This window comes from Mytilus galloprovincialis, chromosome 3 (genome assembly GCF_965363235.1).
Source record: "Mytilus galloprovincialis chromosome 3, xbMytGall1.hap1.1, whole genome shotgun sequence".
Lineage (NCBI taxonomy): Eukaryota > Metazoa > Mollusca > Bivalvia > Mytilida > Mytilidae > Mytilus > Mytilus galloprovincialis.
Window position 1 is genome coordinate 1,268,136 of NC_134840.1, and position 14,293 is coordinate 1,282,428.

Genomic DNA, 14,293 nt, shown 5'->3' on the forward strand with positions numbered 1-14,293 from the left:
CAGATGCAAATAATTACACAATGAACAACAAACCATGCTATAAAAACATGATGAAAGCGAGTCAAAATAAGAAGAAAATAAATTTAATCCCCGTTTTTTGTTAATGTACCTGTGTAAGTTAAGTTATTGTACATAAAATCTAGTGTTTCTATTTGTTTTATTATGCAGATTTTTAAGTAATTTTGTTGTTGTATTTACAAATTTCTTAGATTCGGACACTGTGGAGATAATTGGCGTTTAATGAAGACAAAGTTCAAATATATTGCTCAGTTATTTCAAAACAAACCTTTAAGAATAAAAAAAAAAAAAAAAAACACACACACAGAAAGGCGAATCATAAGCATACTCACATTTGTTAAAGTATACATAATGTTTTAAAATACTATTTCGTAAAAGAAATATGATCATATGACGACAAATACCTCTCTCTTCGTCGTTGTCTTTGTCTGTCTCCAGATTAACTTGTATGAGAGACAGGAATGTGAGAATGACTGGGTTGTAATGTGCATTTTCAATATGCATAAATCCAACATAAGCATTAAACCCTAATAAAAATATATTTACGTTTAGTCAGTGTTTATCTGATAGGAATACAGTCGATTTCTTTGGTTTCTTTTGCGTTTATAAATTCAAATTAATCGGATCTTGTAACAGATATTGTATATATAAATTCCAACTGATCTGAATTTGTTACAGATATTGTATTTGCTAATGCTGAAGCTCAAGCAGTCATTTACCAATAGTTTTATACACATTTAACAATGAATAACAAATGGCATTTCCTCAATTTTTTAATCTTTCAGAATTTGGGGTCTTCAATGTCTTCAACTTCGTACTTAATTTGGCTTTTTAGTTTCAACTCTTTTAATTCTAGCGTCACTGATGAGTCTTTGTATATGCCCGCGTCACACTGTCCCGATTTTTACGCCGATGGCAACACGATAATGGAAATTTTCAAAATCGGGACTGATCGTATCCAGATCGGGCTATTCGTAGTGCCATCTTTAACCATCGTAGAACCATCGGCCACTTTTTCTAGACTTCGGGGACAACTTCGGGAAGAGTTCTAAATTTTTTAACATGTTAAAAAATCCCCGAAGGTGCGTCCGATGTTGAGGGTTCGTATTGAGTTCGTATCACCATCCTCACCATCGTAATGTCACCGGGAATGCATCTTTGCACATTCGTATTGCATTCGTGTTTCCATCGTTTCCATAGGGCAGTTTTGACATTAAGATGTCTACACGAATGAATCACGAAGATACCCGAAGGTCTTACGATGGCAACACGACTTCGTGAAGACCTCGTAATCCTGTCGTGTTGCCATCGAATAAAAGTACGAAGGTGACAAGATGGAACTACGACGGCAATAAATCCAGCTAAATGTAAGTTAATGTTCGCGCTAAAATACATTTAAAGTGTCATGCGCGATATGCACTGGTCAGTCTAATACGACAGTTAAGAAATGCGTTCACAAAACATGGAGCTCATATCATATGATTCTATGAGAACAAGAAAGGCGACAGCGTTGTTTCTATTAATTCAAATGGAACAAGAAGAGCAGCTATTACAGGCTCAGGATTTACTTTTACAAGTAAAATATTATTTTTTGTCAATTTTTCATATCAAGTAACATAATGAAAATCATAAACGCGCCTCGTACACCAACACTGCAGGTACACGTATATAGGGAACCCAACTTTTTCTTCATTATTCTGATTTTTTATGTATCGTCTGAGTTGTTGTCACACGAATGTTTACTCCATAACCATTTTGTTTTCTATATGTCATATTTTGCCGCTTTTGTTGCTTTCCCCACATCCTTCCTTTTGTCTATATTATTATGATAAAAAAATTATTCTCCTGGAAAGAGCTCTTTTTGAATAAAAGGGATCAACGAACCCACCTTTTAAGATAGATCAGTAAACATGGGCATAATTATGGGTGATTATTCAGACTAGTGCACACATTTTACAGTTCAAATAAGGCAATGCCGAGCGTGGCATCCCCTCGTATGTAACATATTGGGGACAAATATGGACACTATATTTGTATATGACACATGCAGAAAATGGTAAATTGAATATGCATATTTGATACATAAACTATTTTTTTTAAAATCAACCAAAACATTCAGTAACTGGAAATACCTTTAATATTGTCTTTAGAACCAGCAGGTAAAAAAATGAGCAACCAATTTCCTGTGTATTATGCTATTTCAAGGAGAAAAAACAAGTCCATCTGCATGACCTTGACCTTTGGCCTTGAACGTGAAAAATGTCAGATCATTACAAGGAGGAACAATATACCAAATGTGGTTAAAATCTTTTGAAGCATATTGGTTTTAGAGTGTCCACAAGGGTGATATTGCCTTGTATTACAACTGCCACTGTGACCTTGACCTTTGAACTTTAAAGTCAATAGCGCTTAAGATATTCTTAACGAGTAACACCATACCAAGTTTTGAGCATTTTGGTTCTAGAGTGTCCATAACAATTTTATCTACACGCAACTTACATGTAGTAGGCGAGGGGATAATAAACTAAGTTTTATAGAATTAGACAAAAAGATCGATTTCCCGCCATGCATGGCAGACTTTTACAGAAACGATATGTTGTCGAAATTCTGTTCGTATCTTTTAGACATCGTATGGCCATCGCGCCATCATCGTAATCCATCGTGTAGCCATCGTAATCCATCGTGTAGCCTTCGTGATCAATCGTGAAGGCTTCGGCTGAGATATGAAGCTTAAATACCCGTCTTCGGTTAACCTTCGTATGTCCATCTTTTGCTATCGTATATAATTTCGGCACCATCGTATAGACTTCGTTATTCATCGTACTTACTTCGGTCACTTTTGGGTATTTTAACGAGATCGGGACCAACTTCGTACGAACTTACAATTTTCGCATTCGGGTGTCCATCGTATATAAAAATCGGGACAGTGTGACGCGGGCAATAAGAATCGCACGTCTGGTGTACACAATTTTAATTCTAGCGTCACTGATGAGTCTTTGTATAAGAATCGCACGTCTGGTGAACACAATTTTAATTCTAGTGTCACTGATGAGTCTTTGTATAAGAATCGCACGTCTGGTGAACACAATTTTAATTCTAGCGTCACTGATGAGTCTTTGTATAAGAATCGCACGTCTGGTGAACACAATTTTAATTCTAGTGTCACTGATGAGTCTTTGTATAAGAATCGCACGTCTGGTGTACACAATTTTAATTCTAGCGTCACTGATGAGTCTTTGTATAAGAATCGCACGTCTGGTGAACACAATTTTAATCCTAGCGTCACTGATGAGTCTTTGTATAAGAATCGCACGTCTGGTGAACACAATTTTAATCCTAGCGTCACTGATGAGTCTTTGTATAAGAATCGCACGTCTGGTGAACACAATTTTAATTCTGTTATCTCTGTTGAGTTTATTTGCGGAATTTCCCCTTACTATCATCATCACGATGCCGTTAGTTTATTTTGCAGAAAATCTAAGGCATGAAAATATTTGGGGACGTAACATTATTGGTATATAAATTTGACGTAATTTACGGTTTTTGTATATAAGTTAGAATCTAACAAAATAATTTTACACAATGGTCCACATTAGATTTTAAATCCATTATTTCTTAAACAGGTATAATCAATTTAAACATTGTTCTTAATATTCTTGGACTTCTATAGACATATCACTATGCATGACAATTTCTTTAACTGAACAAACCTGGATCAAACAGTTGAAATCTTCTGGGAAGAGTACTGTGGTCTAATCGTCCAAGAAATAATATTCCAATCACTGTAGCTTTTATAATTCGCAGCAGACACGATACTAAACCCAAAAATGTGTTGTAGAAAAAGACAAAATAAACTGCCAGAAAGAATCCTCGTCTGTAAAACATTTTAAGTCAATTAGTTTGCAATTAGAATAACAAAGAGGAATAATTATTACACAAACATACATTTGTATACTTATTTTCTTATATTAGAAGGAAATAGTATTTTTCACATTTTCTTAGTTAAATCAAAAAAAAAATAAAAAATAGTTTTGTTTTTATTTTAATGTTAACCGATGCTGTTGGATTATTATTTCAAGAGGATAGCAGGATTTTCTAACCTTTTTGACCACACGAGAAAAGCCCTGATTATTGTTTGGGTACAGGCTGCTCAGTCTTTAGTTTTCCATCTTGTGTGTTGTATACTATTGTTTATTTTTTGGTGTTTTTTTCCGTTAAAAAATATGAAAACAGCAAAAATACCGAACACTAAGGAAAATTAAAAACAGAAAGTTCTTTATCAAATTGCAAAATAAGAACCTCAAACACTTCGAACGAATGGAATGCAACTGTCATATTTCTGACTTGTTACAGGCACTTTTCATTTAGAAAATGGTGGATTAAACCGGGATTCATATAATCAGTCCGTTTTCGATGTACACGGGTAAGTTTTATTATCCCTTTTGTTTCTCTCGCCTTTCTTTCAGCATTCATTCATCTTATTTCTCCCAAGCTTGAGTAAGGATTTATTTAAAATGTTCATATTATAATGGTACTATTTGTTGTGATTATACCTGATAAAGTAATAGCAGCAACACATGGATGGACACAGAAATAGTCTCATTTGTAACTAATACAACCATAACAATGAACAAATAGAGGCCACAATTACCTTAAAGATATAAAGACACATTGCCTTGAGTGGTTATTCAAAGTAAAATAAAAGTAGTATATTTTAGAATTGCAATAATATGAAATAATAAAAACCTGTTTTCAATCGCCAAAACGTTACCACTTTCTTGTAAGAATAAGAACTTGGCCAATATAAGTTGCAATACACTTAACAGTATCGCAGTTACTGGAATAGACCTGCAATAGAAGTTGCAATACCTTTTACAGTATTGCAGTTATTGGAATTGACCTGCAAAGTAATTTTTAATTAACAATCTGTTTATTTCATTTCTAAAAGGAAACACGGCTGGAAAGAATTAATCGATATGGAGCGGTGTAATTACAAATACCTTAGTGGTGACGCTCATCTTTTGCCAGTCCCCACCATAGAAATATTTGGTAAACATTCATTTTTACTATTGATCTTGTTGTTCACAATTATTCTTAAGGTGGTTGTATTATTTTATCGTTACAAATATAGTTTATCCTTATTCCTACCAGCTTCTTATTCCATCCGATTAGAATGGTTACTTTTTCACTTCTATAACGAGAGCCGTGGTGTAGTGGTTAGTACATCGGACTTCTTACACCAAGGTTCCTGGTTTGATTCCCGCTCCGGAATGAAAATTGTAGGGACTCGTGTTAAGAGAAAGTCATATCTCTTGCACGTTAACAACAGCCTTGTAGATTTCTAAAAAGAGCAGGCTAATGCCGCTACAAGGCAGCACTCGCAACGGCAAAGTGGAAAGGAATATATATATATATATATATAAGTTGCAAAACTTGTTTCCCAATCGACTATAGATAAATATGTTTAAAACTAAACTTCTATAAATAATGCTTTAGAGCCTAACACCAATAACAGTATTATTTTACCAAAATTCGCTTATAAGGTCTGTCATTGTGCCACCTAAACCGGCTCTGTATAAGGAAACTACGATATCTACCACAAAAAATGTAAAGAAAAACAGAGCAGCTTGTACAATGTACGCTGAAAGTATACAATTATAAAGTTTCTACAATACAGAGAAATAAATTTATACAACTCATTGGCCAGTTAATTGATAGCAAGTGTTCTGTATTGTATTTATGCGGAATATATTCTACCATTTATTATGTATCTATCGCTTACGGTCTTCCTATCTTTTTTGTTTACTAAGAACAGAGAATGCATAGCTTATATATGTGATGATGTTGTGTTTCCTTTTCTTTTCTCTACAGTTTTCAATTTAGTATTATTATGTTCCTTGTGGTTGTATGACTTTGGATGTGGCTCGGTATTTGTACATCGAGATTTCGGATTTTTGCTTTGGCGTTCTCTTGTTTAGACGATTTTATAATGCTGTTTTCATTTTATATACCCTTAAAAACTTGAAATCATGTTTGAATGCATTTGTAGTTTATCAGGAAGGAATATGTCATAATTTTTACTGTATGAACTAATTTTGTATTGTTGGCGTCTTTGTGAGATGTATTTGTAAGTCGTTTGTCAGAGGTTTATGATCAATCGGGAATCATACAAAATGATATGGAAAGAAGTGCAATATGAACTATTAGTGCCTTTGCAACAAGATAACAATTATAATTATCATGGGACAATTGTACATTAATGTGACACGTGGTGCTGTTAGGCCTAGTTAATCTGTGTGTTTTGATTATCTTTTGTGTTTACTAAGAACCGAATTAGACTATTTACCGGATTTGTTATCACATAAGCAACACGACGGGTGCCGCATGTGGAGCAGGATCTGCTTACCCTTCCGGAGCACCTGAGATCACCCCTAGTTTTTTGGTGGGGTTCGTGTTGTTTATTCTTTAGTTTTCTATGTTGTGTCGTGTGTGCTGTTGTTTGTTTGTCTTTTTTCAATTTTAGTCATGGCGTTGTCAGTTTGTTTTAGATTGATGAGTTTGACTGTCCCTTTGGTATCTTTCGTCCCTCTTTTGTGACGAGAATGCAATACGGATGCAAGGACGCTCCGTCATATTTTATCCTAAAATGTAGGAATGTCATGTCACTATTAAAATATCCGCAATTATTAGATAATTTTCCTTTGATGTAATTTTTCGTTTGCGTTTTTTTCTTGAAACCTAAGATAAATAAAAAAAATCATGTCCAACATCTGATAATAAAGTTAAAGATATGTCACTTCGACAGCCCCACTTTTTTATTTAATTTTCATTATTTATCACTATATAAGACATACCCTAGAAAGTATACGACATACCTCAGAAAATAAACGACATAACCCATAAAATATACGACATACCTCAGAACTTATATTACATATCCCATAGAATATATGACACACACATAAAATATACGACATACCCCATAAAATATAACCTATTTGGTATCCAGTATATCGCATAGTACCAACCTAAATAAAAAAAAAAAAATTAACATAGGATTTAGATTGTATGTAATGAATTTCTCAAAATAAAATGATTTGAATAAAGTAGAAAAATAATATTATTGTTTTCCAAATCCGTTTACAGGTGTAATACCACCATTGATTCCCCCCTTTAGTATTTGTTAAATTTGCACTTTTCCAAAAAATGTGCAGAATTTATCTTTGTTTCAAAGAAAGAAATACTTTGCATGAGTAAAGTTTTATCCTGTCCAGTACATAACTGTCACAGAACATTTCATTGCATATAAGAAATTGGAAGCTAACCAATCAAATTTCTCCCCTTGTTTTATCAGTGTACAAGATTACAAAATATTCTATAGAAATCTCAAATAAAAGATAATGGTGTTTTGAAATACCCAAGACATATGTTTATGACACAGACATGTTTTACTGCAATAAAATGTAGGATTAATTACCTACAACTGTCAAATTCAAGGGAATATTTTTTTCGACCTACTTTCGTATACAAAAAAAAAGTAAAAACACAAAAATACTGAACTCCGAGGAAAATTCAAAAAGGAAAATCAAAAATCAAAAGGCAAAATCAAAAGTCCAAACACATCAAACGAATGGATAACAACTGTCATATTCCTGACTTGGTACAGGCATTTTCTAATGTAGAAAATGGTGGATTGAACCCGGTTTTATAGCTAGCTAAACCTCTCACTTGTATGACAGTCGCATCAAATTCCATTACATTGTCAACGATGCATGAACAAAACAAACATACTCAAAGAGTAAAAATGTCAAAAATAGGGGTACAACAGTCAATATTGTGTTATCATCTTAATATCACTACATAAACAACAAATGTAACAAAGTAGCACAAAAAGGCATACATCAAATTTAACATTCTCATTTTGCTTTTCTTATACGGCTGAATTTATCTATGTAAAGTCTACCCATAAATGAAAGAAGGTTTTCATTACTAGTGTAAAATTGCGCGTTTGAAATTCGCACAGGTAGACATAAAAATAATTTTGTCGTATGACGGCATACATAAATGCAGACTCACGTAAAGTAGATATTACAAAAAACAGACTTACAGTAAAAATAATAAATAAAATAATGGTGTGGTTCAAAGTATGACGGGACACATAAGTACAGTTTCACGTCAAATACGGCTGAATTTATCTATGTAAAGTCTACCCATAAATGATAGAAGGTTTTCATTACTGGTGTAAAATTGCGCGTTTGAAATTCGCACAGGTAGACATAAAAATAATTTTGTCGTATGACGGCATACATAAATGCAGACTCACGTAAAGTAGATATAACAGAAACCAGATTTAACAGTAAAAGTAATAATAATAAATAAAATAATGGTGTGGTTCAAAGTATGACGGGATACATAAGTACAGTTTCACGTCAAATGTATATCATAAAAAATAGACTAAACAGAAAAAGTAGTCTTATTGAATAAAATAGTTTAGTCATTCATAGTATGTCAAGATCCTTAAGTAAAAGTAATATCAATAAATGAAATAATTTTGCCGTTCAAAGTATGTGGTTTTACGTAACCACAGAGTCACTTCTAATGAATATCTAAAAAAGACATATAAAAGAATACTATAATACGTAATTAAGATGATAACAAACGTCAGTACGCAAAATCTATACTTCAAGACCATCTTGTATTATTTGTGAAGTTGATACGGAATATTTGTCAACAAGTTCTGGGTATCTTCCGATGAACTTTTTTAGAAAAAGAACGAGACGTTCTTTGACATACCCCTGGTTCATCAATTTTCTGCTCAGACATTGGTGACGTTTTACAAAGTCTGAATAGGAGCTGCAAGCTCTTGAATACCTAATAAGTTGGGAAATGTATATTCCATATGCAGGTGAAGTTGATATATTACTACTAAGGTGGGGGAAATTGATAATTTCAAAATTAAAATCGTCTCGTTTGTCATAGATTCTGGTACTGAGATGACTGTGTATGTCAAATTCGAGGTATAAGTCTAAAAATGAGGCAGAGGAAGCCGTGTCTGTGGTCTCTTTAATTTCTAGTTCTGGTGGGTATATTAATGGAATCCAATCAGAAAAGTTCGGATTGTTAATGGAAAGAACATCATCAATATATCTGAAAGTGAAATTAAATAACCTGGCTTCTTTGATCTTCTTGTTTTTGACAAGTGTCTGAAGGAACTCCGATTCATATGAAAATAAGAAGAGGTCGGCAAGGAGAGGCGCACAGTTCGTTCCCATAGGAATGCCGACAATTTGTTGAAAAAGTCTACCTCCAAATTCAACAAATATGTTGTCAATAAGAAACTCCAGCATACTGATCACTTGTTCCTCTGTGTAGTATGTTTTACCCTTTTGTTCCTTATTAACAAAATATGCCTTATGGTATCCCAAAGTGATAAATTTATAGCGTATGCTACCATTTTTATGATGAAAAGCATTGTGAATTATTTTTTTTAGACGGGTTTTCAATTTCACATGGGGAATGGTTGTATACAAGGTTGAAAAATCAAAAGTTTTAATAGAACTAATTTCAGAAAAAGACCGAGATTTAAAATTATCCAAAAGTTCTTTAGAGTTTTTCAGAATCCACATATGGTTAATACCACTACGTGAGTAAACAGTTTCACAGTATATCTGAAGACCCTCTTTAACTGCGGACAGAATTTTAGTCAATCTAATGGACAATTCTTTAGTAGAACAAGCAGATGAGCCGTCAATGTACCGTTGTTTGTACGGAATTTTGTGAAGTTTAGGTATCCAATACAAACAAGGTAAGTCCTCCGATTTGTTGTTCAATGCAATGTTCATAGAAGCCATGAAGGACTTATGATTCGCCAAAATCTCATCCTTGTCAAATGATATGTTTTTGTATGTGGGATTACCCGAGTGTTCATTTATTCCTAATTCTTTTATAAGACACTCGTAGTAATACGATTTACATACAAAGACAATATTATTTGAAGCTTTGTCTGCAGGAACAACAACATACTTATCTTGAAGAGATGATAGACATTTCACAGCCTCTTTGTCACTGAAAATGGACTTAGGTCGATCATTCACACAGTTTTTCAACTTATGAATGCGACGTTTTATCAGAGACCTGATTGTTTTGACCCATTCTGACAAAGTGTCCAGTTGCACTTCTTCTCGCTTAGCCCATGCTCTGGCGTAGTTCTCAATGGAATCCATAATTATTTTGAAGTTATGGTTCCAATTGATGTGTTGGGGTTCTCTAAACTTAGGACCACGAGAAATCACCTTTCGGAGATTTTCATGTTGAATTATGTTTAGATCCCCAGTAATAACATGGCCACAGGGGCTGTAATTGTAAGGCGAGTTGGAACAGTCACATGTCAGAGGTTTATTTAGGTATTGTTCTAAATCAAGGTCCTGTAATGCTTGTTTATAGTTAAATATTTTGGGTGCAATGGTTTTGGTGTAACTGTAGGATACAATAGGAACAGACTGATTTTGAAAATAAATAGGAATTTTAGATGTTACATCCTTGTGATGTAGAACGTTGCTGATGTTGATTGCATCAATTCCTCTATTGTTAAAGTGAACAGGAAGGAATTTCCTCTTTTCCTCATGTAAAGGTTCCGATCTTACTGGTTAAAGAGACGGAAAAGAGCTACATCACAAATTATACTGACAAGTCTGTATATTGGAGAAAATGTATTAGTACCTCCTTTGTCAAGTGCATAATCTCTCAAACATTTTAGAAAATTAACCGGCAGTGAAAAAAGAATAGTTCTAATGTAATGTAACCCTAACGGATGATGCAGATGAGAAAGAAGGTCATCAAAGCTTCCAGAGGCCGATCTCGATTTGGAAGACTTTTTTACATTAGGCCGATGGTAACGTTTTTGTCCATGACTACGTTGGTTTCGTAAGGTAGTATTAAACAAACTCATTACATGAACATCACCGCAGGCTGGACTTGACAAATTTCCTACTCCTTTGACATTATCATTGCAACCATATGGCATTGCAGTACCTAGTTCCCTTATCCAGAAATTTTCTCTATCTTTTCGGAAAGGAGTACTAAGTACTGGACTATTTGTGTGGTGATAAATTTTCTCGATGATGCGTACTTTCATAGATAACGAAGGATCATGGTCCGGTTGATTAAAGTGGTTATAAAGAACCCTGAATTGCGGATCTTTATTATCAGACCGGTGTTGATTCATCCTTTTACGTAAAGTTTGTCGAGTTTCACCAACATAAAGTAGTCCACACAAAGTACATTCGATTCCATACACTACATTGTCCGTGGAACAGTCCAGAGAGGTTCGAAAGATTTAGTATAATACGGGGACCTTGGTAACCCGGGCGACGTCCCAGCCGGTTTGTTCTTAGTATTATTTGTATTCATCATGCATAAAGCTACCAAGTTAATGATGCCCTCGGGGAAAAATCCACCAGCAGTAAAGTTTCTTCTAGGAAGAAACTTGACATCGACTTGGTTGTAGAAAATACCGGTTGTGACGTAACATGAATTGGTGGTATTACACCTACATACTTTGATTTTCTTATAGGTTTTTAGAATGATTTTGAAGATGATTTTTGTCTTGAAAATAGAGAAATAGTTTGAAATTGTGCGCATAACAAAATAATGTATCTAACAGTTGTGTACATTGCATTGATTACCATAAGACTGGCGTTGCTCATCGATGATCTGGGAGGAATATGATGTGTAGAACCTTTAAACAGGGAAAGCAGATTTTTCCTACAAACAGAGATAATATGTGTATGAAATCATCTATTTGGCATGCTTGGCTCAAGTCAAAATATACTCTTTCTCGATTCTGCTATTAATAATAAATGTGTGCTCATACTTCAACAAATTACAATAAGGAAAAGAGGGTATAGAAATACACAAGAATAATCAGACTTAAATGTCTCAACTGTTTTAATGAATATTGGCTGAATGTCTATGTAATCGGTTTTTCATATAAAGTATAAATGTGGATCAATGATTCACGAAACTTTTCATCAAATAAAGTAGAAATTATACTTTAAGTATACCAAAATCTGACATACTGAGATTTCTATTGTGTGTGCAGGTCATGCACCATGAAAATGAGATCAGAGTAAAGCCAACCCTATCAAACATACATATCGTTAGTATGATGATACATAATGACTGGTGGATAATGAATACAACACACGGAATATACCTAGGAACACCCTCACTCATCAATTAATTGAGACGTATTTGGCACAACTATTCGGAATTTACTGTTTACTGTTTTAATGCACTTCAACATTGTATTTGATAAAGCCATTGTTTTGATTCGATTGCCATTTATGAGGTGTAGGTGTAAAACACATCTGGCGTATCCAAGTTTTGACTTGCTTCTTGCGCGACACAGTTAGGCATTGGTGACTGTATCATGAGTAACACATAGTGTGCATATAATAATAAGGTTTCACCTGCAACTAGCTATAACTACGCGGGACGAAAAGGTAAACAAACTATGAAGTATCATGTTAAACAGGTCGTGAACTCTAGATTTCCTGACGTCAGAATAAATTTGCATAGTAATTTTCAAAACAAAAGGCCAAAATGGCCTTGAAAAATTACCAACCGACTCAATGAACTGCAATGCATTGTGGGCTACTACGAGTTTACTACAACTCAAAAACACGTGGAATTAGTGGAAAAACTGTCAACTAATATAGCGTCTGGGACTCTCAAAATAAATGTTTTTGTTCTGCGAACATGTTCATTGTAAAATATAAAACATAAACTTCAATTTGCAAGCTCAAATTGAAAAAAGTATTGCTTACGAGCTTCACTGTTCGACTTTCTTTCTCGCCTTGTAAAAGTAGTTAAGCAGGTTTTTTTCCATTAATATGCATTGTACCTGTGCAATAATTTCACGCCGTAAAACCGTGAAATTTCGGATTAAGTGATCTCTGTCAAGTATGAAAATTTTGTAATCTCTTTTAAAGATATATAATGTCATTCCAAAAACATGTCTGCCTCGAAAAGCACGAAAACTGGCACAGAAACACTTCTATATATACTGGATGTATAAACTTTTCAGGATCTGAACATCATAATATTCAGTATGCTAAAAATAAGTGTTATAAAAGCTCGGACGGCAAATAGCTAAACATATTTTGTATAGTTTCATCACTCGATAAATAAAATTGAAAATGAAAATGGGGAATATGTCAAAGAGACAACAACCTGACCATAGATCAGACAACATCAGAGTCCGTCAGAGGTTTTTTATCGTTCGGCTGCTGTCCTGTTGACGCATATGCAATATCGCCGATTATATAAATCCTCTGGATCATAGTGGGTGCAATATTATCTATTATGTTAGAAATACGACGATGAGGTATGAGTGCCAAATGAGACATCTTTCCATTCAAGACACAAGCTAGTAAAGTAAGCAATCATATTAGGGTCGTTGCTGAAAAGTAAGCTATAAAGGGACGAAACATTATTTGTGTAAAACAACATTAAAAAAAACATAAAAAACCCCGCCTTATTTTATATACAAAAATAGAAATTTGTATATCCAATGAATAAAAGAAATATAGTAGGTTTAGTAACGCTGCAATTTTCACAAAACATATCAAAGTTCCCACGTTGTCGGACATAATCGTGGATAACATCCTTTATGATTTTATTGAGATTGACAAATATTCGAGTCCGAGTCCGTTAAAAATTAAAAAAAAATCTAATATCTCCATTTGAAAAAAAGTCTTAGCAAAGACAAAAACAATATGAAACTATAGTTGTTTGCCACTACCGTCAGAGATATATGTCAAAAACCAATACTTATAGATTGTGTAAACACTTGTCATGTATGTTTCATAATGGAAACTTCTCAGGGATGTTTATATACAAAAATAAGGAGATGGGGTATGATTTCCAAATGGGACAAGTATCCACGTAAGCACAAATGAAGTGGATGTAAGTAATGATAGGCAACTGTAATGCCTTCAACAATGAGAAAAACTCATACCGTATAGTCGGCTATTAATGGCCCCGATTGATAATTATACGTTGTTGTTTCTTAAAGACAAATATATAAACACATTTTTTCCTCGATTTCAATTACTTTTTAAATATAAAAGTAGGTATAATATAAAAAAAAATGACCCCATCAGATACTTGGTTAACTCTAAGTCTTCGTCTTTTGAATGAACACAAAATTCATGGATCACACATTTCTCTTTAACTATCTATACGAAAGTTGCTGCACTCATGAATACTAGCA

At 33.9% G+C, this 14,293-nt stretch overlaps 1 protein-coding gene across 1 annotated transcript in view; it reads right to left on the reverse strand.

Annotated features, from left to right (window-relative positions):
* Nucleotides 1–14,293, reverse strand: part of LOC143066906 (receptor for retinol uptake stra6-like) — a 32,000-nt gene that overhangs the window by 2,307 nt on the left and 15,400 nt on the right. The window contains exons 12-17 of the mRNA XM_076239741.1: nt 11,703–11,781; nt 6,998–7,046; nt 5,545–5,659; nt 4,765–4,866; nt 3,729–3,892; nt 423–545 (exon numbers count right to left, since the gene is read on the reverse strand). Of these exons, the coding sequence (XP_076095856.1) occupies nt 423–545; nt 3,729–3,892; nt 4,765–4,866; nt 5,545–5,659; nt 6,998–7,046; nt 11,703–11,781 (632 nt within the window). The remainder of the gene's footprint in view (nt 1–422; nt 546–3,728; nt 3,893–4,764; nt 4,867–5,544; nt 5,660–6,997; nt 7,047–11,702; nt 11,782–14,293) is intronic.